Source organism: Equus asinus, chromosome 8 (genome assembly GCF_041296235.1).
Source record: "Equus asinus isolate D_3611 breed Donkey chromosome 8, EquAss-T2T_v2, whole genome shotgun sequence".
In the NCBI taxonomy this organism is placed as follows: domain Eukaryota; kingdom Metazoa; phylum Chordata; class Mammalia; order Perissodactyla; family Equidae; genus Equus; species Equus asinus.
In genome coordinates this window covers 58243168-58270965 of record NC_091797.1, presented here as the reverse complement: position 1 = coordinate 58270965, position 27798 = coordinate 58243168, and the positions used below count along the sequence as shown (strand labels likewise).

General features: G+C 37.2%; 1 protein-coding gene across 1 annotated transcript in view; it reads left to right on the top strand.

Annotated features, from left to right (window-relative positions):
- Nucleotides 1–27798, top strand: part of SYCP2L (synaptonemal complex protein 2 like) — a 102989-nt gene that overhangs the window by 17975 nt on the left and 57216 nt on the right. The window contains 5 exon segments of the mRNA XM_070516800.1: nucleotides 1532–1624; nucleotides 1724–1784; nucleotides 7998–8140; nucleotides 24545–24635; nucleotides 25132–25226. Of these exon segments, the coding sequence (XP_070372901.1) occupies nucleotides 1532–1624; nucleotides 1724–1784; nucleotides 7998–8140; nucleotides 24545–24635; nucleotides 25132–25226 (483 nt within the window).

The window sequence follows — 27798 nt, the reverse complement described above, 5'->3', positions numbered from 1 at the left end:
ATTTCCTAGAGGCCCCAACTTGGAAGCTTCTTGTCCCTTTCTCCTGTCTTCTCTCATACCATTACTGGGATGCATTACCAGTAAGTTTAGGGGTCCTACTGTTGCTAGTAGATAAAGGGATTTTAGGGTTTATACTGTGTTCATGAATTACAGGAACCTTGCCTTATTTTGCTCTATTAATGGGTAACGTTATTCATACCCAGATACAGAGGGAAAAGGGTGCTTGTGCTTCTTTGTATACAGTGGATGGTTCCTACTCTATCCGCAACAAGTGGGACCACTCTCCTTTCTATAGATCATTCTACCTTGTATTTTAAGGTCCAAAATTGAGCCACCTCTTTTCATTCCCTTCTTTTGTTTTTAGAGGAACAAAATTCTTTCTATAAAAGTGCCCCAAGCTTATAGAATGTCAACTTTTGGGTAAAACCTTCAGAGGCCTCTGAACCTTCACTCTGTTGGGGTTTCCTGGATCTGATTTCAGAATGTCCTAATTAACCATTTCTTTGTTTAGGGTTCAGAGCCCCCTTCTTGGCCTCTGTGAGCTGAACCTTCAACTCACGACTACACTACAAGTTCCTTCTCTCTAGAACTGATTTGGATGGCTTGATTCCTGTATCTCAGTTCTATCTATTTTTCCTTCTGGTTGTCTGAGGAGTCTGATTGCTGCTTGGCTCTACTTTCGAGGACTTCTGAACTTCCATCAGCTCAATCAGGGCCCTTACACTGGCTTCCAGTAACATGCATTGTGGGTTAAAACCTTCATTCAACTCTATAGCTATTTAAAAGTAGGCATGTGTGGTGGAAAGATGTCCATAAAATACTATTTATTGGAAAAACAGATGGTAGAATAGTAAGTCTAGTGTTTTCTCCATTATTGAGGACTAAAAATTTTTTATATGTACTTCTTGATAAATGTCTATAATACATCTAGGAGGAAACAAAAGCTTTATTGATGGTACCTATGGAAAAATTCCTGTGGGAAGTTGGGAGGCAGAGAAAGAGATATTTACTGTTTTTATAAACACCATACTGTTTGAATCTCTTTTTTTAAACTATAAGCATATATTTATAATAATTAAAATGAAAGTAATTTGAAATCTTCAACTCTTAGCTCTGTTCTAACAGATAAGTTAGATGGCAAATCACCACTTATATTTCATAATACCTCCTTCACTACAGGTATCCATATACAGTGTATATTGTTATTTCTTCAACATAGAACTGTTTTCTCTGTGATTCTCACCAGAAAAACAAAGTTTGTGTAGATAGAGTCATCTGACATATTTGAACATCTATTAAATAGCTAAGGATAGCAAGGTCTTTTTTTTTTTCTAGAAATAGCTTAGTTTTATAAGATTGAGACCTTCCTCTTGTTTTGCAGAAATGAATAAGGCAATACTGAGAGACCCTATAACATTAGGGTAGTCTTGTTCTGGGAAAAGCAGGAGTTCTGTTTTTATGGAATAACTTTCATCTGACCTCTTAACATGATACTTATGTGTATAATTTATGTTGAAATTGTATCTTACAGATGAGAAAACCAGCAGATGAAAAATTAGAGAAATTTTGGATTGATTTCAACCTAGGAAGTCAGAGTGTAACTTTTTATATAGACAATACTGAGGTAATCACGTCTGATTCATGTTTAAGCTTAAGAGCTTAGCGATTGTTCCTATGCACGTATGTGTTATGTGCTCATCAGTTTCGCTTATTGTTTTCCAAGAGCGCTCTGTGGGACTCAGTAATACTTTCGAAGGACGCAGTGATTAATTTCAGCATAATAGGTAAGACGGTAATCCTAAACTACCCCACATTTAGTTCTGAGTATCATTTCTGTTTGTAGTTGTGGTATATGTTTAGTCAATTCTAGAGCAGACTTTGATCATGCCTTGAGATAGAATGGAGGCAGTGTAGTGTGGTGGAAGGAGCGCAGTGCTCAGGACCAGGATGCAAGGGTGCTGGACTGGTGATTCCTCTGCTCCGTGACTTTGGGGTTCAGTTACTTGCCTGGTTTTCTCATTGTAAAAATGGTTTAGTTCCTCATAAAAATTAAAAGTAGAGTTATCATATGATCTAGCACTTTCACTTCTGGATATACATATCCAGAAGAATTGAAAGCAGGACTTGGAAAAAGATTTGAAGAGAGAACATCCATGTTCATTGCAGCATTATTCACAATAGCCAAGAGGTGGAAGCAACTGAAGTGTGCACTGATGGATGGGTAGATAACAAAATGTGGTATGTACATACAGTGGAATATTATTTAGCTTTAAAAAGGAAAGAAATTCTGACACATGCTACATCATGGGTGAACCTTGAGGACATTATGCTAAGTGAAATATTTTCGTTACAAAAGACAAATACTGTACGATTCCACTTATATGAGGTATTCAAATAGAGACAAAGTAGAAGGATGATTACCAGGGCCTGTGGGGAGGGGAAAATGGGGAGTTGTTGTTTAATGGGTACAGAGTTTCAGGTTTGCAAGATGAGAAAGTTCTGGAGAGCTGTTGTATAACAATGTAAATATATTTGACGCTACTGAACTGTACACTTAAAAATGGTTAACACTGTAAATGTTATGTTTTGTACCACAATTTAAAAAAATGGTGATAGTACCTGCCCTCTGTCTCCCACAGATTTATAGTAATAATCAATGAGTTTATGTGGGTATGTACCAGCTCTGTTTAAATATTGTCCCTCTGATTTCTCCATCTTAAACCTCCATCACTCACCTGTCTTTTCAGCTTGGTATAGACAGAGCTGAGGGGCACGAAATCAGAGTGATCTTTTCTGGGTGGATACAAGTAACTGGTTAGTTCAGTTGAGATTTTCAGCCTCAATCATACTTGATCAGGATTCCTCAACTGGGTCTTTAAAAAATAAAGGGATGTTTTTGAAAGTAACTTGGTTTACACAACATTTTTAAGTAATTGGGTTTACTAAAGATTTAAAGCTAAATATTATGTAGTTATATGAATATTATACTTCTTTCCACAAAGGATTTAGGTCAGCTTGCATATTTATACCAAAATCATAAAATTGGGAAATTGGAACCACAGACAAGAATAAAAATGTCTATCATGAAGGCTAATCTAAAATGCCACCATGGGAATTCTAATTTGGTGCTGAGCTTCCTGAAAGCCAGGGTGAAAAGTGAAACATGATCCATAACACGATTCTTATCATACACATCCTGGGGAAAACAAATCCTTCTTAGGCTTGAACTCGAACTGAAGATCCTCCTGTGGGACCACTTAGGATAAGGTAATACTTCTTCAGCCCTGAGTTTCCCCAGCTGGAATTGTTACTGAAACCAAAGTAGGATTACCTCCTGGCGAGTTAAATCAGACTCTACATCAGAAGAAGTTGTCTCACTAAGTAAAGTATATTCGCAGCAAATAGGAGACCATGAAGAATCATTTCCGAAGTCATGGTGTCCCTGAAGAAAGGGAAGCAGGGACATTTATTTCAGATGGGGAATGAATATTCAAAAGGGAGAGGTGGGTATTCGTTTGCACTGGCTCAGTTGGAAAACATGCTTCCACATACACTGCAGGTTATGGTGATAAGGCCTAAACTCCTCCTGTAGAGATCTTAGCATTAACAACAAGGCAAAGGTCACAGGCGTTGCTTCTGTGGGGAGGCTTGGTCTGGTTCAGGGAGGTTGTTGGTGGAGGTTGGGAGGTTGGCACCTCCTTAACATAACAAATGGAAAAAACCAATCTGGAAAAACAGTTAAATGCTTCCAAACCCATCCTTGAGTTGCTCAGGGCGACCAGTCAGTGACAGAATTTCTTATGTACATAAGTTAATTTCAGCGTTCTGTTAAAGGATAATTTTTGAAAAGGTGAAATCATGACCCTCACACAAACACTAAATGTGAGTTGATTGTTTAATTCATTAATTAACAAGGAAATCAGTAAGATATAATAACCAGTTCAAAGGAGAATTCAAAAAGCCACACATGTATAAGCCATGCTGAAATGAATTTACAGATAGATTGAAGACTAGACAATTGCATTCCACAAACACAATGCATTTGAATTTCTATGGAGAAGATTCATTTTCTTTATCATTAGTTTTCTGCAACTTACAGATTTGTAAAATAGCTCAAAGACAATGAAAAGTGCAGATAACCCAGAAGGGGCTCCTAGACAGGCACCCAGTAATTTTTTGGCCCATTTCAAAATCTTTCACAATCTTCTGTATGTAGTTTTTTCAGTTGCTTGCGAGAAGTTGTTCTGGGGTGCAGGAATTTTGAATTTCTCCTGTTGGATAGTTAGAAAAAGAGGGAGATTTGGGATAGGGACAGATTAAGCAGTAGAGCAGGTGGCGGGAGAGGGAGAGAGACTTTCGCAGTGAAGCTCTGGGAGAACGAAGGGAAGACAGAGAAGTGAGCCTGGATTTTGGAACTATACCTGTTGACATCTGAGGAGGCTGGGAATTGAAAGAACTGGGAGAGATGGTACAAGAAAACTTGTTTCCTTTGCTCACAACACTTCTGACGCCAAATGTGTGGGATTTTCTCTCACAGTAAGCAATTCTGATAGTAACTGCCTGAGTTGGTGCAGACTCCACAGGTTGAGGGTTCAGGCCCACAACACTGCCCCCGCTTCAGACAGTTATCCCAAGTCCCGGGTTGCCACTTGTACGTCTGACCAACCAGCTACAAATCCGGGGTTCTCACAACCTTCTTGTCAGGTTTGATAATTTGTGAGAGTGGCTCACAGAACTCAGGGAAACACTTACAAGTTACCAGTTTATTTTAATGGCTATTTTTAAAGGATACAGATGAACAGCCAGATGAAGAGGTACACAGAGCAAGATCCAGAAGGGTCCCGAGCACAGGAGCTTATGTCCTGTGAAATTGGAGTGCACCACCCTCCTGACACAAGGATGTGTTCATCAACCTGGAAGCTCCCCAAACGCTAGTTTAGGGATTTTTACGGAGGCTTTGTCACATAGGCATGATGGATTATTAACTCAATCTCCAGCCCCTTCCCCTCCCTGGAGGTTGAGGGGTGGAGCTGAAAGTTCCAACCCTCTACTCCTGTCTTAGTCTTTCTGGGGCCGGCTCCCATCCTGAAGCTATCTAGGGGCCCCCAGCCACAGTCTTCTCGTTAGCGTACAAAAGACGCTCATTACTCTGGGGAGTCCAAGGGTCTTAGAAGCTCTTATGTCAGGAACGGGGGTCAAAACCCAAATATTAGTAGAAGAAAAAGATGCTCTTAGCACCCTTAGCACTCAGGAAATTAGAAGGGTTTTAGGAACTCTGTCAGGAACCTGGGAAGAGGCCGAATATATATTTCTCGTTGTCACATATGTCAAGAGATAGCAGTTACATAGTCACAGAATTGGAAAGATGGTGTACGTTGCGTTGGAATTATCTCTCATCTGTAGTAAAAGAAAGGGGTTTATAAACATCTCACTAGAAATGTAAACTAAATGTAATCGTAAGTATAAATTAAAAGTACTCCATTTTTATAGTGATTACCTGTTACTATTAATTTAAGATACATAAAATATCATTGGCATTTACTCTAAGTCAATATTTTAGAAGGACTTCCATGGATTTTCTGACTGTGGTACTCTTAGCGCATTGCCTTTCGTAATTTAAGTTCCTGAACTCCAAACTTTGCTACTGTAGCAGTTTTTAAGAACCAACTTGCCAAAGTTAATATTCTATACTTCATTAATATATCACATTTCCATGACACTTTATAATTTATAAAGTTCCTCAAAGTATCTGGAGGAAGTAGATGTTACTTTCTATTTTTATAGCCAAAGAAACTGAAGATTCTTTAGCAAACTCTACAAGTAAGACTAGTTTTGTATGCAAAGCTCTTCTTGCTCAGGAGTTGGCAATGTTTTAGTAGCCTGTTGAGTGCTTGGTGCAACCCTCAGGCATTTCTTCTGAGCTATGTAGTCATGCACTGGGGATATGTTCTGATAAAGGCATCATTACGTGATTTTGTCATTGTGTGACATCATAGGTTGCACTTGTTACTGAACCAAAGTGGGTCTGCTGCTTGGTGAGTTGAAATCAAAGCCTTCACCAGAAGTAGCTGTCACCCAAAGTAAAATTTATTTGCAGCAAATACAGAGATCACAGGGAACCCTTCTAAAGCCGTGGCTCCCTGGGCAAGAGAGAACCAGGGGCATTTTATTTTAGATTGAGAATGAATATTCAAAAGGGAGAGGTGGGTATTCACTTGCGCAGGCCTAGTTGGAAAACATGCTTCCACATGCATCGCATGTTATGGTAATAAGGCCTAAGCTCCTCCCGGGGTGGAGATCTTAACATTAAAATAAAGCAAAGGTAGGAGCCAGTGCCATGGCCTAGTGGTTAAGTTCAGTGCCCTCTGCTTCAGCAACCTGGGTTCGGTTCCCAGGTGTATACTTACACCACTCGTCGGCCACTGTGCTGAGGGAGCAACCCACATTCAAAATACAGGAAGACTGACAGAGTTGTTAGCTCAGGGTGAATCGTACTCAAGCAAAAAGAAGATGATTGGCAACAGATGATAGCTCATGGCAAATCTTCCTCAGCAAAAAAAAAAAAAAAAAAAAAAGCAGAGGTAAGCTCTTGGGCACTTCTTGGCCCATCTGTGCAGGCATCACTCTTGTGATGGGGTTTGGATTGGTTGATGGCAGTGCTTCCAAAACCTCCTTTGAGTTACCCAGGGCAGTTAGTCAGTGATATACTTGCACAATGGTACAGCTTCCTACACTCCTAGGCTTTGCGGTACTAATCTTATGGGACCACCATCATATCTGTGGTCCACTGTTGACTGAAACAGCATTTTGCAATGCATGACAGTGTGTTTGCATTGCAGCCCACAGCCCAACTAGCTATTTACTTTTTCAGATAGCGTTTAAATTACTTTTCTTGCAAGGTTTCAGAGACTTTCCTTGCAGTGACTGAATGTCCTGAAAGATCAGTATTTTGGGGGGTTACAGAGATTTGCTTTAGCCAACACTGTCCTATAGAAATATAATGTGAGCCACATAGTCAATTAAACATTTTCTAGTAGCCACATTAAAAGTGGACTAATTTTAATAACATGAGTTTAACCCAGTATATTCAAAATATTAACATGTAATTATTGTAAAAAAAATTGATGAGATATTTTACCTTCTCTTTTTTGTACTATCTTCACGAAATGATGTGCATTTTATGTTTATGGCACATCTTGATTTGCATTAGCCATATTTCAAGCACTCAGTAGCCACAGATTTGGACCCAGGTGTGTCTCATTCTTTTTCCCTCTTTCCGTTCTCATCGATTTGTGACTGTTCGCTTTGCCTGCTCTTTTATTGACTTTATTCTCTTTTCTCTCCTGCTGCTTCCAACTCAGCTTGTACTTACTCTGGGTTTTTCTTGGACTCCCTTTGAATTTTGGTTTAAGCTATTTTCTCTTCTAAAACCAATTTTTATTTGTCAGTAGAGGGCTGATGCCCTGGAAGGGGCCCCAAGGAGACTGTTGTCTGAGAAACACCTCCCTCAAGGAGGTTTCCATTTCTCCCCTTTAAGCAGACTTTATTCAAGTGAAGGCAGATTATTCCATTTTGCATATTTGGAATAGTGAATTTTAATTTTAGAAATGAGTGAGATCTGAGAGAGAGGATGAATGTTGTATGTAATATATTGGGTAGTAAAATACGGTTGCAGATGATAGCTTTGTATTCACAAAATGCTCTTTAAAAAGTAGTTTTGTGTTCTAAAATTCAATCCACCTCCATTGCTATGCTAAGTTACTTCCTATTTCTGCACGATTGACCACTTAATCATATTGTGTGGACGTGTCTATAAAAACACGTGCATCTAATAAAAATAATTTCGAAGTAACTTTAATATTACTTCTTTTCAACTTCTCATTGTAGAAAAATCTGGACAGTTGTAAAATCCAAGTTCAATGATTTAAAATTATAAAATTTTTAAATACAACTTTTTAGCGTGTTGGTCGGCATTGGTGTACTTTATGTTTTGCTAGAAACCGAGAGGATGAAGATGCTCGTCATTAACCTGAAGCCTATTAATATCAGAAACAAAGAAGTAATGAAAATAGAAATCCATTTTGATTTGCAATTCGACATATCAGAAGCTTCCATTAAAGCATTAGGAGAAGACAAACAGGTAGTGGTTTTAACTCTTTTTGATTATTTAACTGTTTTATTATATTTTCATGTCTCAAATTTCCATGTTGGGCTTTTAAAATTGAGATATAATTGACATATAACATATTGGTTTCAGACGTATAACATAATAATTCACTATTTGTATATATTGCAAAATGATTACCATAGTAAGTTTAGTTAACTGCCATCACCATAATAATTTTTTTTCTTGTCATGAGAACTTCTAATTTACTCTTAGGAACTTTCAAATATGCAATGCAGTATATTAACTATAGTCAATATGCTGTATGTTACATCCTCATAGCTTATTTATTTTACAACATCTTCTTTATCTGTTGATCTACTCATAGACACTTATATTCCTTCCATATCTTGGCCATTGTGAATAATAATGCTGCAATGAACATAGGGGTGCATGTATCTTTTTGAATTAGTGTTTTCATTTTCTTTGCATAAATATCCACAAGTGGTATTGCTGGATTGTTGGCAGTTCTATTTTTAACTTTTTGAGGACCCTCCATTCTGTTTTCCATAGTAGCTGCAGGTACACGATTTGCAGATATTTTCTCCCATTTGGTAGGTTGCCTTTTCACTTTGTTGATAGTTTCCTTTGCTGCACAGAAGTTATTTAGTTGCATGTAGTCGCTGTTATTTTTGCTTTTGATCTTTTGCTTTTGGTGTCGTTCCAAAAATCGTTGCCAAGACTGATGTCAGGGAGCTTACTGCCTGTTTTCCTCTAGGAGTTTTATGGTTTCAGGTCTTACATTCAAGTCTTTCATCCGTTTTGAGTTGATTTTTGTATATGATGTAAGATAGTGGTCCAGTTTCGTTCTTCTGCATATGATTGTCCGGTTTTTCCAGCACCATTTATTATTTAATAAAATCCTTTTCTGATTGTATATTCTTGGCTCCTTTGTCGTAAAAGAATTGACCATATATGCATGGGTTTATTTCTGGGCTCTCTGTTCACTTCCATTGGTCTGTGTGCCTATTTTTAATGCTGATACCATACTGTTTGGATTGCTGTAAATTTATAGCGTAGTTTGAAATCGGGGAGCATCATGCCTCTAGCTTTGTTCTTCTTTCTCAAGATTGCTTTGGCTATTTGAAGTCTTTTGTAGTTCCATACAAAATTCAGGATTGTTTGTTTTCATTTCTGTGAAGAATGCCATTGGAATTTTGGTAGGAATTGCATTGAATCTGTAGGTTGCTTTCAATTGTATGGACATTTTAACAATGTTAATTCTTCCGATCCATTTCTTTCATCAATGTCTTACAGTTTTCAGTGTACAGGTATTTTACCTCCTTGGTTAAATTTATTCCTAGGTATTTATTCTTTTTGATGCAATTGTAATGAGATTGTTTTTCAAACTTCTCTTCCTGATAGTGTTATTAATATATAAAAATGCAGCTGATTTCTGTATGTTGATTTTGCATCCTGCAATTTTACTGATTTTGTCTATTAGTTCTAACAGTTTTTTGGTGGCATCTTTAGGATTTTCTATATATAGTATCACATTATGCAACTAGTAACAATTTTACCTCTTTGTTTCTGATGATGACTTTTATTTCTTTGCCTTGTGTAATTGCTCTGGCTAAAACGTCCAATAATATGTTAAATAAAAGTGATGAAGTGTGCAACCTTGTCTTGTTTCTGATCTTAGAAAGCTTTCAGTTTTTCATTATTGACTGTGATTTTAGCTGTGGGCTTGTCATATATGGCCTTTATTATGTTGAGATGTGTTCCCTATATCCCCAAAAATGGATTATCAAAATTGGATTATTTTATCAAAATAATTTATCAAAATCAAACTATTATCAAAAATGGATGTTGAGTATTGTTAAATGCTTTTTCTGTATCTATTGAGATGATCATATGATTTTTATTCTTCATTTTGTTAATGTGGTCTGTCACATTGATTGATTTGCAGATGTTGAAGTGTTCCTGCATCCCAGGAATAAATCCCACTTGTTCATGGTGTAGGATCCTTTTAATGTATTGTTGAATTGAGTTTACTAATGTTTTGTTGAGAGTTTTCATATCTATGTTCATCAGGGATATTGGCATGTCATTTTCTTTTCTTGTGGCATCTTTGTCTGGTTTTTGTATCCGGGGGGTGCTGGCCTCATAAAATGAGTTTGGAAATGTTGCGCCCTCTTCTATTTTTTGGAAGAGATTGAAAAGTATTGGTATTACTACTTTTTTGAATGTTTGGTAGAATTCATCAATGAAGCTGACTTTTATTTATTGGGAGGTTTTTGATTACTGATTCAGTCTCCTTACTAGTAATTGGTCTGCTCTGACTTTCTAATTTCCTGATAATTCAGTCTTGATAGTTTGTATGTTTTAGGAATTTATCCATTTCTTCTACATTGTCCAGTTTGTTGATGTATAGTTTTTCATAGTAATTTCTTTTGATCCTTTGTGTGGTATCAGTTATAATGTCTCCTCTTTTATTTCTAATTTTATTTATTTGAGACCTCTCTCCTTTTCCTGGTAGGTCTAGCTAAAGCTTTGTCAATTTTGTTTATCTTTTCAAAAAACTAGCTCTTAGTTTAATCTTTTCTATTTTCTTTTTAGTCTCTATATCCTTTACTTCCACTCTGATCTTTATTTCATTCTGTCTAGAAACTTTTCATTTATCTTTCTTTGTCTAGTTTTTGTGGTGAAAAGTTAGTTTATTTGAAATATTTTTTTGTTTTTTGATACAGGCATTTATTGCTATGAACTTCCCCTTTAGAATTGCTTTTGCTGTATCCCATAAATTGGTATGTTGTACTCCCATTTTCGTTTGTCTCAAGGTATTTTTTGATTTTTCTTTTGATTTCTTCTTTGGTCCATTGGTTGTTCCAAAGCATGTTGTTTAATCTCCACATATTTGTGAATTTTGCACTTTTCTTCTTGTAATTGATTACTGGTTTTATTCCATTGTGGTTGTAAAAGATAGTTGATATCAGTCTTCTTAAATTCGTTAAGACTTATGTTGTGGCCTAACATATGATCTGTCCTGGAGAATGTTCCATGTGAGCTTGTATTGCTGTTTACTTCTCCCTTTAGGTCTGTTAATATTTGCCTTATATATTTAGGTGCTCCTACATTAGGTACATAAATATTTACACATTTTCTATCCTCTTGTTGGATTAACCCCTTTAGCATTATATGATAATCTTCTTTGTCTCTTATTACACTGTCGTAAAGTCTGTTTTGTCTGATATAAGTATAGCTACCTCCACTTTCTTTGGTTTCCATTGCATGGATCATCTTTCCCATCCCTTCAATTTCAGTCTGTTTATGTCCTTACATCTGAAGTGAATCTCTTGTAGGCAGCATATAGATGGATCTTGTTTACTTTTTTTAAAAAAATATATTCATCCACTCTATGTCTTTTGATTATAGAATTAAATCCATTTACGTTTAAACTAATTATTGATAGGTATACACTTATTACCATTTTGTTATTTATTTTCTAGCTGTTTTGTAATTCTTCTCTTCCTTCTTCTCTTGCTCTCTGCCTGTGTGATTTGACGATTTTCCATAGTGGTATACTTAGATTCCTCTCTCTTCATCTTTTTTGTATCTACTATAGGTTTTTGCTTTGTGATTAGCGTGAGTCTTGCATAAAACAACTTCTGCTTATAAGTCTGTTTTAAGTTGATAACAATTTGATTGCATTCTAAAGCTCTAAATTTTTCTTCCCCTGCACCTTTTATGTTTTTGATGTCACAATTTACATCTTTTTATCTTGTGCATTCCTTAACAAAGATGCATAGTTTTTTACTAATTTTGTCTTTTAACCTTCCTAATAACTTCCTAAGTGATTAACCTACCACCTTTACAGCATTAGATTATTCTGAATTTTACTGCATTTTTACCCTTACCAGTGAGATTTATACTTTCATATGTTTTCCTGTACTAATTAGCACCCTTCATTTCAGCTTAAAGAAATCCCTTTAACATTTCTCGTAAGGATGTAGTGATGAACTCCTTTAGCTTTTGCTTATCTGGAAAATCTCTCTCTCCTTCAATTCTGAACTGACAGCTTTGCTGGGTTGAGTGTTCTTTATTGGAAGTTTTTCTCTTTCAGCTCTTTGAATATATTGTACCACACCCTTGGCCTGCAAAGTTTCTGCTGAGAAAACTGCTCGTGGTCTTATGGGGGTTGTCTTGTATGTAACAAGTGTTTCTTTCGCTGCTTTTAAGATTCTCTCCTTGTCTTTAACTTTTGACTAATTATAATGTGTCTTGGTGTGGATTGCCTTGGATTCACCTTTTTTGAAACTCCCTGAGATTCCTGGATTTGAATGTGTATTTCCTTCCTCAGGTTATGGAAGTTTTCAGACATTATTTCTTCAAGTAAGGTTTCTTCCCCTTTCTCTCCCTCTTCTCCTTCAGGGACCCCTTATAATGTGAATGTGGGTCCACTTGATGTTGTCTCATAAGTCCCTTAAGCTAACCTCACTGTTTTTCATTCTTTCTTTCTTTTTGCTGCTCTGATTGGGTGAGTTCCACTGCCCTGTCTTTGAGTTCACTTATCCTTTCTTCTGCTTCATCTAGGCTGCTGTTGAAACCCCTTGGTGTATTTTTCAGTTCAGTTATTGTATTCTTCAGTTCTGTGACTTCTGTTTGATTATTTTCTCTCTCTTTGTTGAAGTTCTCATTATGTTCATCTATTCTTCTCCCAAATTCAGTGGGTATCATTATGGCCGTTATTTTGAACTCTTTATCAGGTAAATCACTTATCTCTTTTTCATTAAGGTCTTTTTCTGAAGTTTTATCTTGTTCTTACATTTGGAACATATTTCTGTGTTTCTTCATTTTCCTTGATTCTCTCTGTTTGTTTCTATGCATTAAATACAACAGCCACCTCTCCCAGTCTGAAGGAGTGGCTTTGTGAGCATACAAACCTTATCATTCAACCCTGCCCTAGCTCTTGGTTGTCTCTGAAACCTTTGTGGTTGTCCAAGCAGCCTATTTTATTTTTAGTGGCTCCCAGTAGTTGAGGGTGTCCCAAAACCTATCAGTGTCCAAAAAGAGAGGATCTCAGTGCCTCGATTTAGGCTGGTTGGAAGGCAGACCCTCAGGCAGCAGCTTTTAAAGTATGCAAATATGTAGAATCCTGTGGGACTGCAAGCACAAGCCTTGCTGGCCACCAGAGCCAGGTGATCTAGAGATGTCCCCTGGGCAGCAGCCACAAAAATTGGGGCACCAAATGATGGCACAACATCCTTTCTGAGGGATACCCACAAGCTGTATTGTGCCAGAGGGAGAGTGAAAGATGGCATCCACTGGCCTCTGTCCTTGAGAGTGCCACAGTAGCCTCTAGACTTATGTCAACCAAAAGCCTGCCCCTTGGGCCAAAGCTCTCAGATAAGCAAACAGGCCTTTTTCACAGAAAGACTGGGATGTGTTTCAGTCTGCTGTCTATGCTGTGCCTTGGGGTGGTAGCTGGCCAAGAATTGTCTCTCCAGTTTTTACAGTTCGATAGGACACAGGAACACAAGCCATGCTAGCCACCAGAACCAGGCAATCAAGGGACATTTCCTGGGCAGCAGCCATAAAAACTGGGAACCAGATGTAGAAATGAGGCACCAGACGTGAGTACAAGCTTTTCTCTGGGAGATATTGGTGCTCTGGGGCACAGCAGACAGAGTATGAAGATAGCGCGTGCCTTCTGAGGTCTCTGGAGAGGTTTACAGTTGGCCCTTAGATGTGTGTTTACTTGGAAGCCTGCCTCTCCAGCAGCAACTATGAATATAAGCTAGTAGGCCTCTTTCACAGCAAGACTGGGCACCTCAGTCTGTTGCCTCTCTGCTGTGCCTTGGGGCTGGTAGCAGGTTAAGAACTCTTCTCCATTGGTTCTAGTCCTCTGGGACCTGTGAGTGTAAGCCCCACTGGCCACCAGAGTCAGGCAATCTTGAGGTGTCTCCTGAGTGGCAGCCACAAAAATTAGGGTGCAGGACAAGGGTACAAGCTCCTTTCCAGGAGATACTGGTAAGCTGGATCAACGTAGTGGGAGAGTACAAAGATGGTCCTAGCGGCCTCCACCCCGGAAAGAATTGCAGGAAGCCCCTAGATGTGTGTTAAATTAGATGCCTGCCCCTCAGGCAGATGCTTTAAGATAAGCCTCCTTCACAGAAAGTCTGGGTGCTTTTCAGTTGATTGGCTCCACACTGGGCCAGATGGGTGAGACCATGTGTGCCAGCCCTGTAAGAATTGTTTCTCAATTCACTATAGCCTTGTGGGTCTCATGGATTCAAGCCCTGATGGCTTTCAATGCTAGGTGTTCTGGGGGCTGCTCTGTCAGGTGTGAGTCTTAAGAGTTGGAGGTGCCATATGTGAGGTTCAAACCCTTAGCTTCTCAGAGAGAAGCTCAGGGTTTTGAGTTCCCTCCCAGTTGTGGGTCACCATGCCAGTAGTGGGGTTTATCATGAGATTGTGTCTCAGCCTCTCATTGATGTGGGTATTTTCTTGTTCACTTAATGTGTAGGAGCCTCTCAGCTAGATTTTGGGTTTTTTTCAGAGGAAATTGTACTATATGTAGCTGTAGACTTGGTGTGTCTGTGGAGGAGGTGAGCTCATAATCTTCCTACGTCGCTACCTTGAACTGGAAATTTTTGTTGGGTTTTGATGTGAACATTGGATCAAACAGAAGGCTTGATCTTTTGGATACCATGTAATAAGAGTTGAGAGCTCTGGTTTCTAATCCAAGTTCTTTATTTTCATAAATCATTGTCTTGACTACATAGGATATAAATCCTCCTTGTGCCATGAAATGCTTTATTCCATTTATTTTGAACAGTTGAAAAATTTTCTAGGCTAACACCACCTCCTCATCAGATTCTTCCTGAAGTCCTGAGGGTACTTGCTGTGGACTTCCTTCTCTCTCAGCTCCTTGAAGATGAAGGGAATCACTAGGAATAGAGTTTCTTAGCAAATTTTTCCACAGTTCTGTCTACTGGTCTTATCTTGTGGAAATGGTCCAAGCCTTGTCTAGACTGCTGTGGTCTCCATCTTGATAACTATAATATTTCCTATTTATATACAAAAGCAAGAAACCTTTCTCTATCACAAACAGTAGACGGGGCAAAGAAGTTTGTGAGAAGACATAAAACACTGTGGTAATGGCCAGTAGGGGCTGAGTTAAAATGTTAGAGAACTGAGGAAGGAAGTCTTGAGCTGGTTTCCTTTTGGCTTTGAGTTGTATGTGAAGACATTTTATACATGCTAAAGTGCTCTGAAAATATAGTTTCCAAAGACTCAGCCATGAAAAGGCCATTTTATGCATGAGGATGAGAAATAAGTTGTTAGAATCAATCACTTCATAAAAAACACCTCCTCCATCATATTATGTATAAGTTGGACTGACAGTATAGATTTGCCTTTACTCATGAAAAACATCAGAATTGCATGTATTTCCACATTCCACAAAATGAATAAAATGTTTTGGGGAAGAATTAGGGTTTGTATGTGGTTAAGTCACACTTCCTGGGCCATGAGGCCCTGTGAGAAACAGGTGGGATTGGAGAGAGCCTACAGTTGGGAACTAACTACAGACACATCCTGAAGTCAATCCCTGAGTGAAGCAGAGATGCAGGGAGTAGTGAAGGAGGGGTTAGAAGTTAACAGGGGCTAGTCTTGGGTCAGAGGAAGAAGAAGCTGTGAAGACACCCAGATGGAGTGGCTGAGAGAAGAGAGATGGTCAGCCCAAGCTGATCTTGTAGGAAGCAGGGGAGTAGAGAAGCCAGAAACAGTAAAACGATCCTTCGAAACAGGATGAACTGAAGACTAACTTCTAATTTATCAATGTACAGCGTTGTGAGCTATAAGTTTTTCCTAAAGATTTTTTGTCATTTTCCATTAAATTCTTTGAGGTATAATTGACATATAACATATTAGTTTCAGGTGCACAACGTAATGATTCGATATTTGTATCTGTTGCAAAATGGTCACCACAATGAGTCTAGTTAATGTCTGTCATCATACATAGTTAAAATTTTTTTTGTCGTGATGAGAACTTTTAAGATCTACTCTCTTAGCAACTTTCAAATATGTAATACATTATTGTTACTATGGTCACCCTGCGGTACATTACATCCCCATGACTATTGATTTTATAACTGGAAGTTTGTACCTTTTGACCCTCTTCAACCATTTTGCCCCACCCCCGCCCCCTCACCTTTGGCAACCGCCATTCTGTTCTCTGTATCTATGAGCTTGGTGTTTTTTTCGTTTTTTGTCTTTTTAGATTCCACATACAGTGAGATCACACTATTTGTCTTTCTCTATCTGACTTATTTCACTTACCATATGCCCTTAATAAGGTCCATCCCTGTTGTTGCAAATGGAAAGATTTCATTATTTTTGTATGACTGAATAATATCCCACTATAAATATATATGCACCACATTTTCTTTATCCATTCATCCAGAGATGGACACTTAAGTTGTTTCCATGTCTTGGCTGTTGTAAATAATGCTGCAGTGAACATGAGAATGCATATATCTTTTTGAATTAGCGTTTTCATTTTCTTTGGATAAGCACCCAGAAGTGGAATTGCTGGACTGTATGGTATTTCTATTTTTAGTTTTTTGAGGAACCTCCATAATGTTTTCCATAATGGCTGCACAAATTTATGTTCTCACTGACAACGCACAAAGATTTTTTCTGCATATCCTCACCAAGACTTGTTATTTCTTGTCTTTTGGGTAATAACCATTCTAACAGGTGTAAGGCAATATCTCTCTGTGGTTTTGATTTGCATTTCACTGATGATTAGTGGTGGTGAGAATCTTTTCCTATACTTTTCGGCCATCTATATGTTGTCTTTGTAAAAATGTCTATTCAGATCTTATGCCTGTTTTTTTAATTGAGTTGTTTATTTGCTGTTGAGTTGTATTAATTCTTTATATATTTTGGATATTAACTCCTTATCAGATATATGGTTTGCAAATGTTATCTGCCATTCAGTGGGTTGCCTTTTCATTTTGTTGATGACTTTCTTTGCTGTGTAGAAGCTATTTAGTTTGATGTAGTCCCTATGTTTATTTTTGTTTTTGTTGCCTTCGCTTTTGGAGTCAGATCCAAAAAGTTCTTGCCAATACTGATGTCAAGAAGCTTACTGCCTCTGTTTTCTTCTAGGAGTTTTGTGGTTTCAGGTCTTATGTTCAAGTCTTTATCCATTTTGGTTTAATATTTGTATATGGTGTAAGATATGGTGTTTCAGTTTCATTCTTTTGCATGTGGCTGTCCAGTTTTCCAAATACCATTTATCCATTTATTGAAGAAACTGTTCTTTATCCATTTCATATTCTTGGCTCCTTTGTCATAAATTAATTGACCATATATGCATGGGTTTATTTCTGAGCTCTCTGTTCTGTTCCATTGATCTATGTGTCTGTTTTTATGCTGGTATTGTACTGTTTTGATTACTATAGCTTTGTAATATAGTTTGAAATCAGGGAGCCTGATGCCTCCAGCTTTGTTCTTCTTTCTCAGGATTGCTTTGGCTATTCAGGGTCTTCTGTGGTTCCATACAAATTTTAGGATTGTTTGTTCTGTCTCTGTGAAAAATGCCACTGGAATTTTCGTAGGGATTGCATCAAATCTGTAGATTGCTTTGGCAGTATGCAATGTTAATAATATTAACTCTTCCAATTCATGAGTACAAAGTATCATTCCATTTATTTATGTTTCCTTCAGTTTCTCTCATCAATGTCTTATAGTGTTCAGTGTACAGGTCTTTCACCTCTTTGGTTAAGTTTATTCCTAGGTATTTTATTCTTTTTGATGCTAGTGTAATGGGATTATTTTCTTAATTTCTCTTCCTGATGGCTTGTAATTAGTGTATAGAAATACAACAGATTTTTGTATATTGATTTTTGCATCCTGCAATTTTACTGAATTTGTCTATTCTAACAGCTTTTTGGTGGAGTATTTAGGGTTTTCTATATATACTATAATGTCATGCAACTAGTAACAGTTTTATCTCTTCGTTTCTAATGGTAACTTATTTCTTTGCCTTGTGTAATTGCTCTTGCTGGGACTTCCAATACTATGTCAAATGAAGTGGTGAGAGTTGGTATCCTTGACTTGTTTCTGATCTTGGAGGAAAAGCTTTCAATTTTTTACCAGAGCGTATGGTATTACCTGTGGGCTTGTCATAAATGGCCTTTATTATTTTGAGGTACCTTTCCTCTATAACTAGTTTGTTGAGAGTCTTTAATCAAAAATGGATGTTGAATATTGTCAAATGCTTTTCTGCACCTGTTGAGATGATCATATGATTTTTATTCTTCATTTTGTTAATGTGCTGTATTACATTGATTGATTTGCAGATGTTGAACCATTCTTGCCTCCCAGAATAAATCCACTTGATCATGGTGTATGATCCTTTTAATATATTGTTGAATTGAGTTTCCTAATATTTTGCTGAAAATTTTCCTGTCTATGTTCACCAGGGATATTGGCGTGTCATTTTCTTTTCTTGTGACATCCTTGTCTTGTTATGATATCTGGGTAATGCTGGCCTCATAAATGAGTTGTGAAGTGTTCTCTTGTATTTTTTGGAAGAGATTGATAAGGATTGGTATTAATTCTTCTTTGAATGTTTGGTCGAATTCACTAGTGAAGCTCCCTAGGCCTGGACTATTGTTTGTTTGGAGGTTTTTGATTACAGGCATACCTTGCAGATATTGTGGATTGAGTTCCAGATTACCACAATAAAGTGAATATCACAAAAAGCAAGTAATATGAATTTTTTGGTTTCCCAGTGCATATAAAAGTTATGTTTACACTATAGTCTATTAGGTTTGCAATAGAATTATGTCTAAAAAGACAATGTACATACCTTAACTACTTTATTGCTAAAAAATGCTGACTGTCATCTGAGCCTTCTGTGAGTCATAATCTTTTTTGCTGGTGGATGGTCTTGCTTCAGTGTTGATGGCTGCTGACTGATCAGGGTGGTGGTTGATGAAGGTTGGGGTGGCTGTGGCAATTTCTTAAAATAAGACAACAGTGAAGTTTGCCACATTGATTGACTCTTCCTTTCATGAACAATTTCTCTGTAGCATGCGATGCTGTTTCATAGCATTTTACCCACAGTAGAATTTCTTTCAAAATTGGAGTCATTCCTCTCAAACCCTGCTGCTGCTTTATCGACTAAGTTTATGTGATATTCTAAATTCTTTGTTGTCATTTCAACAATCTTCATAGCATCTTTACCTGGAGTAGATTCCATCTCAAGAAATCGTTTTCTTTGCTCATCCATAAGAAGTAACTCCTCATCTGTTAAAATTTTATCATGAGATTGCAGCAGTTCAGTCACATCTTCAGGCTCCGCTTATAGTTCTAGTCCTCTTGCTATTTTCACCACATCTGTAGTACTCCATTGAAGTCTTGAACCTGTCAAAGTCATCCATGAGGGTGGGAATCAACTTCTTATAAACTCCTGTTGATGTTGATATTTTGACCTCTTTCCATGAATCATGAATGTTCTTAATGGCATCTAGAATCATGAATTCTTCCCAGATAGTTTTCAGTTTATTTTGCCCAGATCCATCAGAAGAATCACCATCTGTGGTAGCCTTAGCCTTATGAAATGTATTTCTCAAATAATAAGACTTAAAAGTTGAAATTACTCCTTGATCTATGGCCTGCAGATTGGATGTCGTGTTAGCAGTCATGAAAACAACATTAATCTCATTGTACATCTCTATCAGAGCTCTTGAGTGACCAGGTATATTGTCAAAGAGCAGTAATATTTTGAAAGGGATCTTTTTTTCTTAGCAGTAGGTTTCAACAGTGGTCTTAAAATATTCAGTAAACAGTGTTGTAGATAGATGTGCTGTCTACAATCCAGGCCTTGTTGTTCCATTTATAGAGCACAGGCAGAGTAGATTTAGCATAATTCTTAAGGGCCTAGGATTTTCAGAATGGTAAATGAGCAATGGCTTCAACTTAAAGTCACCAGCTGCATTAGCCCCTAACAAAAGAGTCAGCTGTTCTTTGAAGCCAGGCTTTGACTTCTCTCTGGGTATGAAGTCCAGGATGGCATCTTTCAATATAAGGCTGTTTCATCTGCATTGAAAATCTCTTGTTTCGTGTAGCCACCTTCATGGATTATCTTAGCTAGATCTTCTGGATAACTTGCCGCAGCTTCTACATGAGCACTTGCTGCTTCATCCTGCACTTTTATGTTATGGAGACGGCTTGTCTCCTTAAACCTCATGAACCGACCTCTGCTAGCTTCAGACTTTTCTTCTGCAGCTTCCTCACTACTCTCAGTCTTCATAGACTTGAAGAGAGTTAGGGCCTGACTCTGGATTAGGATTTGGCTTAAGGGAATGTTGCGGCTGGTTTGGTCTTCTATCCAGACCACTAAAGCTTTCTCCATATCACCAATAAGGCTGTTTCAATTTTCTATCATTAATGTATTCACTGGAGTAGCACTTTTGATTTCCTTCTAGAATGTTTCCTTTGCGTTTACAACTTGCTAACTCTTTGGCCAAGTGGACTACCTTTTGGCCTGTCTCAGCTTTTGACATGCCTTCCTCACTAAGCTTAAGCATTTTTAGCTTTTGATTTAAAGTGAGACGTAGAACTCTTCCTTTTGTTGAACCTTAGAGACCATTGTAAGGTTATTAGTTGGCCTAATTTCAATATTGTTGTGTCTTGGGTAATAGGGAGGCCTGAGCAGAGGGAGAGCGATGGGGACGGCTGGTCAATGGGACAGTCAGAACACACACAACATTTATTGATTAAGTTCACCATACAGATTGTGGCACAGGTTGTGGTACCCCAAAACAATTACAATAGTAACTTCAAAGACCACTGATCACAAATCACCATAACAAATATAATGAGAATGAAAATGTTTGAAACATTGCAAGAAATACCAAATTGTGACAGAGGGACACAAGGTGAGCAAATGCTGTTGGAAAAATGATGCCAATAGACTTGCTGTAAACAGAGTTGCCACAGATTAATCAATGTGATATACCACATTAACAAAATGAAGAATAAAAATCACATGATCGTATCTCAATAGATGCAGAGAAAACATTTGATGAGCTACAGCATCCATTTATGATGAAAACTCTGAAGAAAATGGGTATAGAAGGAAAGTACCTCAACATAATAAAGGCCATAATGGCAAACTCACAACTAATATCATTCTCAATGGAGAAAAACTGAAAGCTATCTGCCTAAGAACAGGAACCAGACAAGGATGCCCACTTTCACCACTCTTGTTTAACATAGTATTAGAAGTCTTAGCCAGAGCAGTCAAGCAAGAAAAAGAAATAAAAGGGATCCACATTGGAAAGAAAGAAATAAAACTGTTACTATTTGCAGATGACATGATTTTATATATAGAAAACCCTAAAGAACCCACTTCAAAACTTTTAGAAACAATCAAGATGGTCAAGTTGCAGGATGCAAAATCAACATACAAAAATCAATTGTGTTTATATACACCAACAATGAAGTAGCAGAAAGAGAAATTAAGAGTACAATCCCATTAACAGTTGCAACAAAAAGAATACAATATCTAGGAATAAACCTCACCAAAGAGGTGAAAGATCTGTACACTGAAAACTATAACACATTGTTGAAAGAAACTGAAGAAGGCACAAAGTAATGGAAAGGTATTCTGTTCTCTTGGATTGGAAGAATTAACATCGTTAAAATGTCCATACTTCCTAAAGCAATCTATAGATTCAATGCAATCCCTATCAAAGTTCCAACAACATTTTTCACAGAAATAGAACAAAGAACCCTAAAATTTATATGGAACAATAAAAGACCCCAAATAGCCAAAGGAATCCTGAGAAAAAAGAACAAAGCTGGCGATGTCACACTCCCTCATCTCAAAATATACTACAAAGCTATAGTAACCAACACAGTATGGCACTGGCACAAAAATAGACACATTGATCAATGGAACAGAATTGAGATCCCATAAATAAACCCACACATCTATGGACAGCTAATTTTCAACAAGGGAGCCAAGAATATGCAATGGAGAAAGGAAAGTCTAGTCAGTAAATGTGTTGAGAAAACTGGACAGCCACATGTAAAAGAATGAAACTAGACCACTATCTTACACTGTACACAAAAATTAACTCAAAATGGATTAAATACTTGAATGTAAGACCTGAAACCATGAAACTTCTAGAAGAAAGCATAGGCAGTACATTCTTTGACATTGGTCTCAGCAGCATATTTTCAAGTACTGTGTCTGACTGGGCAAGGGAAACAATAGAAAAAATAAACAAGTGGGACTACATCAAACTAAAAAGCTTCTGCACAGCAAAGGAAACCATCAACAAAATGAAAAGGCAACCTAACAATTGAGAGAAGATATTTGCAAACCATATATCAGATAAGGGGTTAATATCCAAAATATATAAAGAACTCATACATCTCAACCAAAAAAGACCCCTAACAACTCAATTAAAAAATGTGCAAAAGATCTAAACAGACATTACTCCCAAAAAGATATACAGATGGCCAACAGGTGTTGAAAAGATGTTCAACACCACTATGAGGGAAATGCAAATCAAAACTATAATGAGATATGACCTTACTGCTGCCAGAATGGCTATAATTAAGATGACAGGAAATAATAAGTGTTGGAGAGGATGTGGAGAAAAGGGAACACTCATCCCTTGCTGGTGGGAGTGCAAACTGGTGCAACCACTATGGAAAACGCTATGGAAGTTCCTCAAAAAGTTAAAAATAGAACTGCCATATGATCCAGCTATTCTACTGTTGGGTATTTATCCAGAGAACATGAAAACACAAATGTGTAAAGATATTGCACCCCTTTGTTCACTGCAGCATTATTCACAATAGCCAAGACTTGTAAGCAACATAGGTACCCATCCAGGGAGGAATGGATAAAGAAGATGTGGTATATATACACAATGGAATACTCTTCAGCCATAAGAAATGATGAAATTCAGTCTTTAGTGACAACATGGAGGGACCTTGAGGGTATTATGCTAGGTGAAATAAGTCATAGGGAGAAAGTCAAATACCATATGATCTCACTCATAAGTAGAAGATAAAAACAACAACAAACAAACACATAGCAACAGAGATTGGATTGGTTGTTACCAGAGGAGAAGACGGGAAGGAGGAGGGCAAAAGGAGTGATTAGACGTGTGTGGTGATGAATTGTAATTGGTCTTTGGGTGGTGAACATGTTGTAATATACACATAAATTGGAATATAATGATGTACACCTGAAATTTATGTAATATTATAAGCTGCTGTTAGTGCAATAAAAAAGAATTTTAAAGAAAAGCAGTATTTGCCAAGTGCAGGAAAGCAAAGTGCAATAAAATGAGGTATGCCTGTACTCATTCAGTCTCCTTACTAGTAATCAGTCTGTTCAGATTTTTTATTTCTTTTGATTCAGTCTTGGTAGGTTGTATGTTTCTAGGAACTTACCCATGTTTTCTAGATTGTCAAATATTTGACATTTAAATGTTTGTGGTAGTTTCTTATGATCCTTTGAATTTGTGTGATATCAGCTGTATTGTCTCCTTTTGTAATTTTATTTATTTGAGCCTTTTCTCTTATTGTCTTGGTGAGTCTAGCTAAAGGTTTGTCAATTTTGTTTATCTTTTGATGGAACAAGCTCTTAGTTTCACGGATCTTTTCTATTGTCTTTTTAGTCTCTATTTCATTTATTTCCACTATGGTCTTTATTTCCTTCCATCTACTACCTTTGACTTCATTTGTTCTTTTTTTAGTTCCTTGAGGTGTAAGATTAGGTTGTTTATTTGAGATCTTTCTTGTTTCTTAATGTAGGCATTTATCACTATGAACTTCCCTCTTAGAGCTGCTTTTGCTGCATCTCATAAGTTTTGGTATGTTGTATTTCCACTTTCATTTTTCCAAAGATATCTTTTAAATTTCTCTTTTAATTTATTCTTTGGCCCACTGGTTGTTCAGAAGCGTGTTATTTAATCTACACATTTGTGATTTTCCACTTTTCTTCTTGTAACAGATTTCTAGTTTCATACCACTGTGGTTGGAAAAGATGTTTGATTTAATTTCAGTCTTAAATTTATTAAGACTCATGTTGTAGCCAAACATATGATCTATCCTGGAGAATGTTCCATGTGCACATGAGAAGAATGTATATTTTGTTGCTTTTCAGTGGAATATTCTGTGTATATCTGTTAAGATCATCTGGTCTAATGTGTCATTTAAGGCTGATGTTTCCTTATTGATTTTCTGTCTCAGTGATCTATCCATTGCTGTAAGTGGGGTATTAAATTCCCCTACTATTATTGTATTGTCTATTTCTCTCTTTAGGTCTGTTAATATTAAATTTTTAAAAAAGATTTTTGCTTTTAAAAGTTATATGGCTTTTGACTTCCATTTCAGATGTTGCCTGACCAGACAAAAGTCTCAGAACATTTTGGTGAATTTGCGAAAGACGACATTGAATTTCCCAGCAGCGACAAAAGAGAGACAGGTATATTTGGAAATAAAATTTTTTTACTCTGTAGAAGCAGTGATAAAATCTTACTTAGGAGAGATCACTGAAAACCTCTGGTCACATAAGAGTAACTAATGTGTTATTGTACCTTTGGAGAAATAAAAGCTGCTAATGAAGCCTTGAATTATTTTCCCTACTGATACAGTCTTTCTTGGGGTCAACTGGAAATCACAAAGGAGAAAAAATGATGGGATGGTGGGAGGCAAGAAGATGGGATTGTGGAGGGGCCTGTCCACCCACAAAGCTGGCCCTGCATGGATTATATATCTCTTATGAGTTCCACCCAAAGGCTGTTTTCCAAAGTGCCCATAGATTTACAAAATAAGATTTGAGGCAGGACCTGATTACCAGCTCTTACCAAAAGATGGTGATGTACCAACAGCATGCATCCCATGGAGAGAAATTGGAGGGTATGACCAGCGTTATGCATGGTTATTGTTATTTTTTAATACTCTTTTCTTAACATGTGCAGACCAAGCAGAAGAATCTACCAAGCTGGCAGAGTTAACAAGTGCTGGAGATGACCGCTGCCTAATAACTCTGCCCTTTAACCAGTCTGAGCCTGCTGTGAGTATGGGAAGCTTAGGACAAGATTCCAACTGTGTCCACCAGGATGCTGACAGGTGGAAGCTGCTTTTCCTGGCTTGTTGTCCATTTTCTCCTGGCCATAATCTCTGGTTTTTTAACCATATGCTCCTTTAGATTATTTTTGCCTGCCGTGTTTATTTGTTCTCTCCTTTCACTCAACTTGGCTCTCCCATGGAATGTGTGTCTTGGCTGGCTCTGCCTCATTCTCTCATTTGGATATGGAGACTGGGATGTAGGGAAAGGAGTCTGATGTTTGAAATCAGATGTGGTTTTCACTTACTAACTGTGGGAACTTAGGCTAATTACTTAGCTTCACTGAGCCTGAGGGTTCTCATCTATAAAATGGAAGTAATAGCTGGTTCACAGTGTAGTCCTCTTAGGGTTAAAAACATAATTTACATAAAGCACCTAACACACTGCTTGGCGTATATAGGTATTCAGTCTATTTGTCATAGTTTTACGTTTGACTACCAGTACACGTTATACAGAAGTGTTATGGTAGTGTCATGATTTTTTTAAACAAATACACCAAAGATTATCCTTCAGATTGTCTCCTTTAGAAGTTGTGTGTTCATCCCAACAATTCTGATGCTGTTGAAGACATTTTTGTAAGTCGTCTTTTGATATTTCTTTTAATAATTTTGAGATACTCTTCTTGTCTTTGGTAGTGGCAAATCTTCTCCTGAGGGTGGATATCAATTTTTTGGAACAGCCATTAGTCATTTGGAGCCAAGTCTAATGAACAGAGAGCCTGGTATCTTAGTACTCAATGGAAACGCTTTTCTTTGGAGGTGTAAAGGGCTCCAAAAGAATTTCAAAGTCACCATAATTTAATGTGTATGTATTTTTTGCAGCAAACAAGTACACCTAGTCATTCACATGAAAAATCGAAACTGGATGATACAAAAAAAGGTCAGATTTTTAAAAATCTATCATAAATAAGATTGAGTGGTGTATTTAAATGTTTACTTGAGATACTCAACAATTTTCGTTTTTAATTTTCATGATCAAAAGTTGCTTCAGAACTTGAGAATTCTTCAGATTTACAAGAAGCTTCAGTAAAAATTCAGGCTTCTAAATTAAATGACAAATCTAGGTAAGTGATTTTCAAAACTAATAAACCATGTAGACTGCTGTTAATGTGATAGTTAATGTACAATTTAACTGTCTAGATTGTCCTCCGTTCCTGCGCCTGGCTATGCCCCAGACAAGGAGAGAGCATTGTGTGCAGTTTTCTGTAGAATGATTTGAGCAGGACTGGAATGTTCTGACCTATGGGTCTCTACCATTATGCCCCCAGTGTTACCTTCAGCAATGTATTTCTCTGCAGTGAAACACTGAATATCCCCAGCCGGAAAACATATATCACTCGGCATTAATTTATTTGCCATGTTTTTATGTAGGCCTCTGAAGAATGGGTCATAGGACATGTGATTTTTTTTTTTTTACAGCTTTGTTAAGGTATACTTGAAATAAAATCAATTGTACATATTTAAAGTATAAATTTGGTGAGTTTTGACATATGTCTACATCCAGGAACTATCACCACAATCAAGATAATGACCATATCCATCATCTCCAGGAATTTTCTTCTGCTCCTTTGAAATCTCTCTCTCCTGCCTTCTTTATTCACACCCTCAGCCCTGGAAATCACTGATCTGCTTTCTGCCACTATAGATGAGTTTATAGTTTTAAAAATCTTATATAAGTGGAATCAAATGTATGTACTCTCCTTTTTTCTAGCTTCTTTCACTCAGTATAATTATTTTGAGGTTAATCCATTTTGTGTGTAACAACAGTTCATTCTTTTATATCACTGAGTAGTGTTCCATTGTATGGATATACCACAATTTGTTTATCCATTCACCTGTTGATGGACACTTGAGTTGTTTCTAGGTTTTTGTTGTTACAAGTAATGTCCTTAGGATTAATGTCTAAGAATTTGTATGGACATGTGTTTTCTTTTCTCATGGGTAAATACATAGGAATAGAATGGTTGGATCATAGTTGGCTTATGTTTAACTTTTTAAAAAACTGCCCAAATGTTTTCCAAAGTGGTTGTAGCATTTTACATTCCCACCAGCAGTCTCTGACAGTTCTAATTGCTAGACACTCTTGTCAATGACATAGGCATGTCAGTCTTTTTCATCTTAGCCATTCCAGTGGAAATGTAGTGGTATTTCATTGTGTGCTTAATTTGCATTTCCCTAATGACTGATGGTGTTGAGCATCTTTTCATGTGTTTATTTTCCATATACATGTATCATCTTGGGTAAAGTATCTTCAAATATTTTACCCATTTTTTTTAAAATTAGGTTTTCTTATTATTGAGTTATAGGAGTTTTTTTTATTTATTCTACATATAAGTCCTTTATCAGATGTATGTTTTGCATATAATTTCTTCCTGTCTGTGGCTTACCTTTTAATTTTTATAACAGTGTTTTTGAAAGAGCAAAAGCTTTTAATTTTTATAAAGCCCAATTTACGGGTTTCTTTTTACTCTTTATGCTTTTTTGTGACATACTTAAGAAGTCTTAGGCAGGAGCCAGCC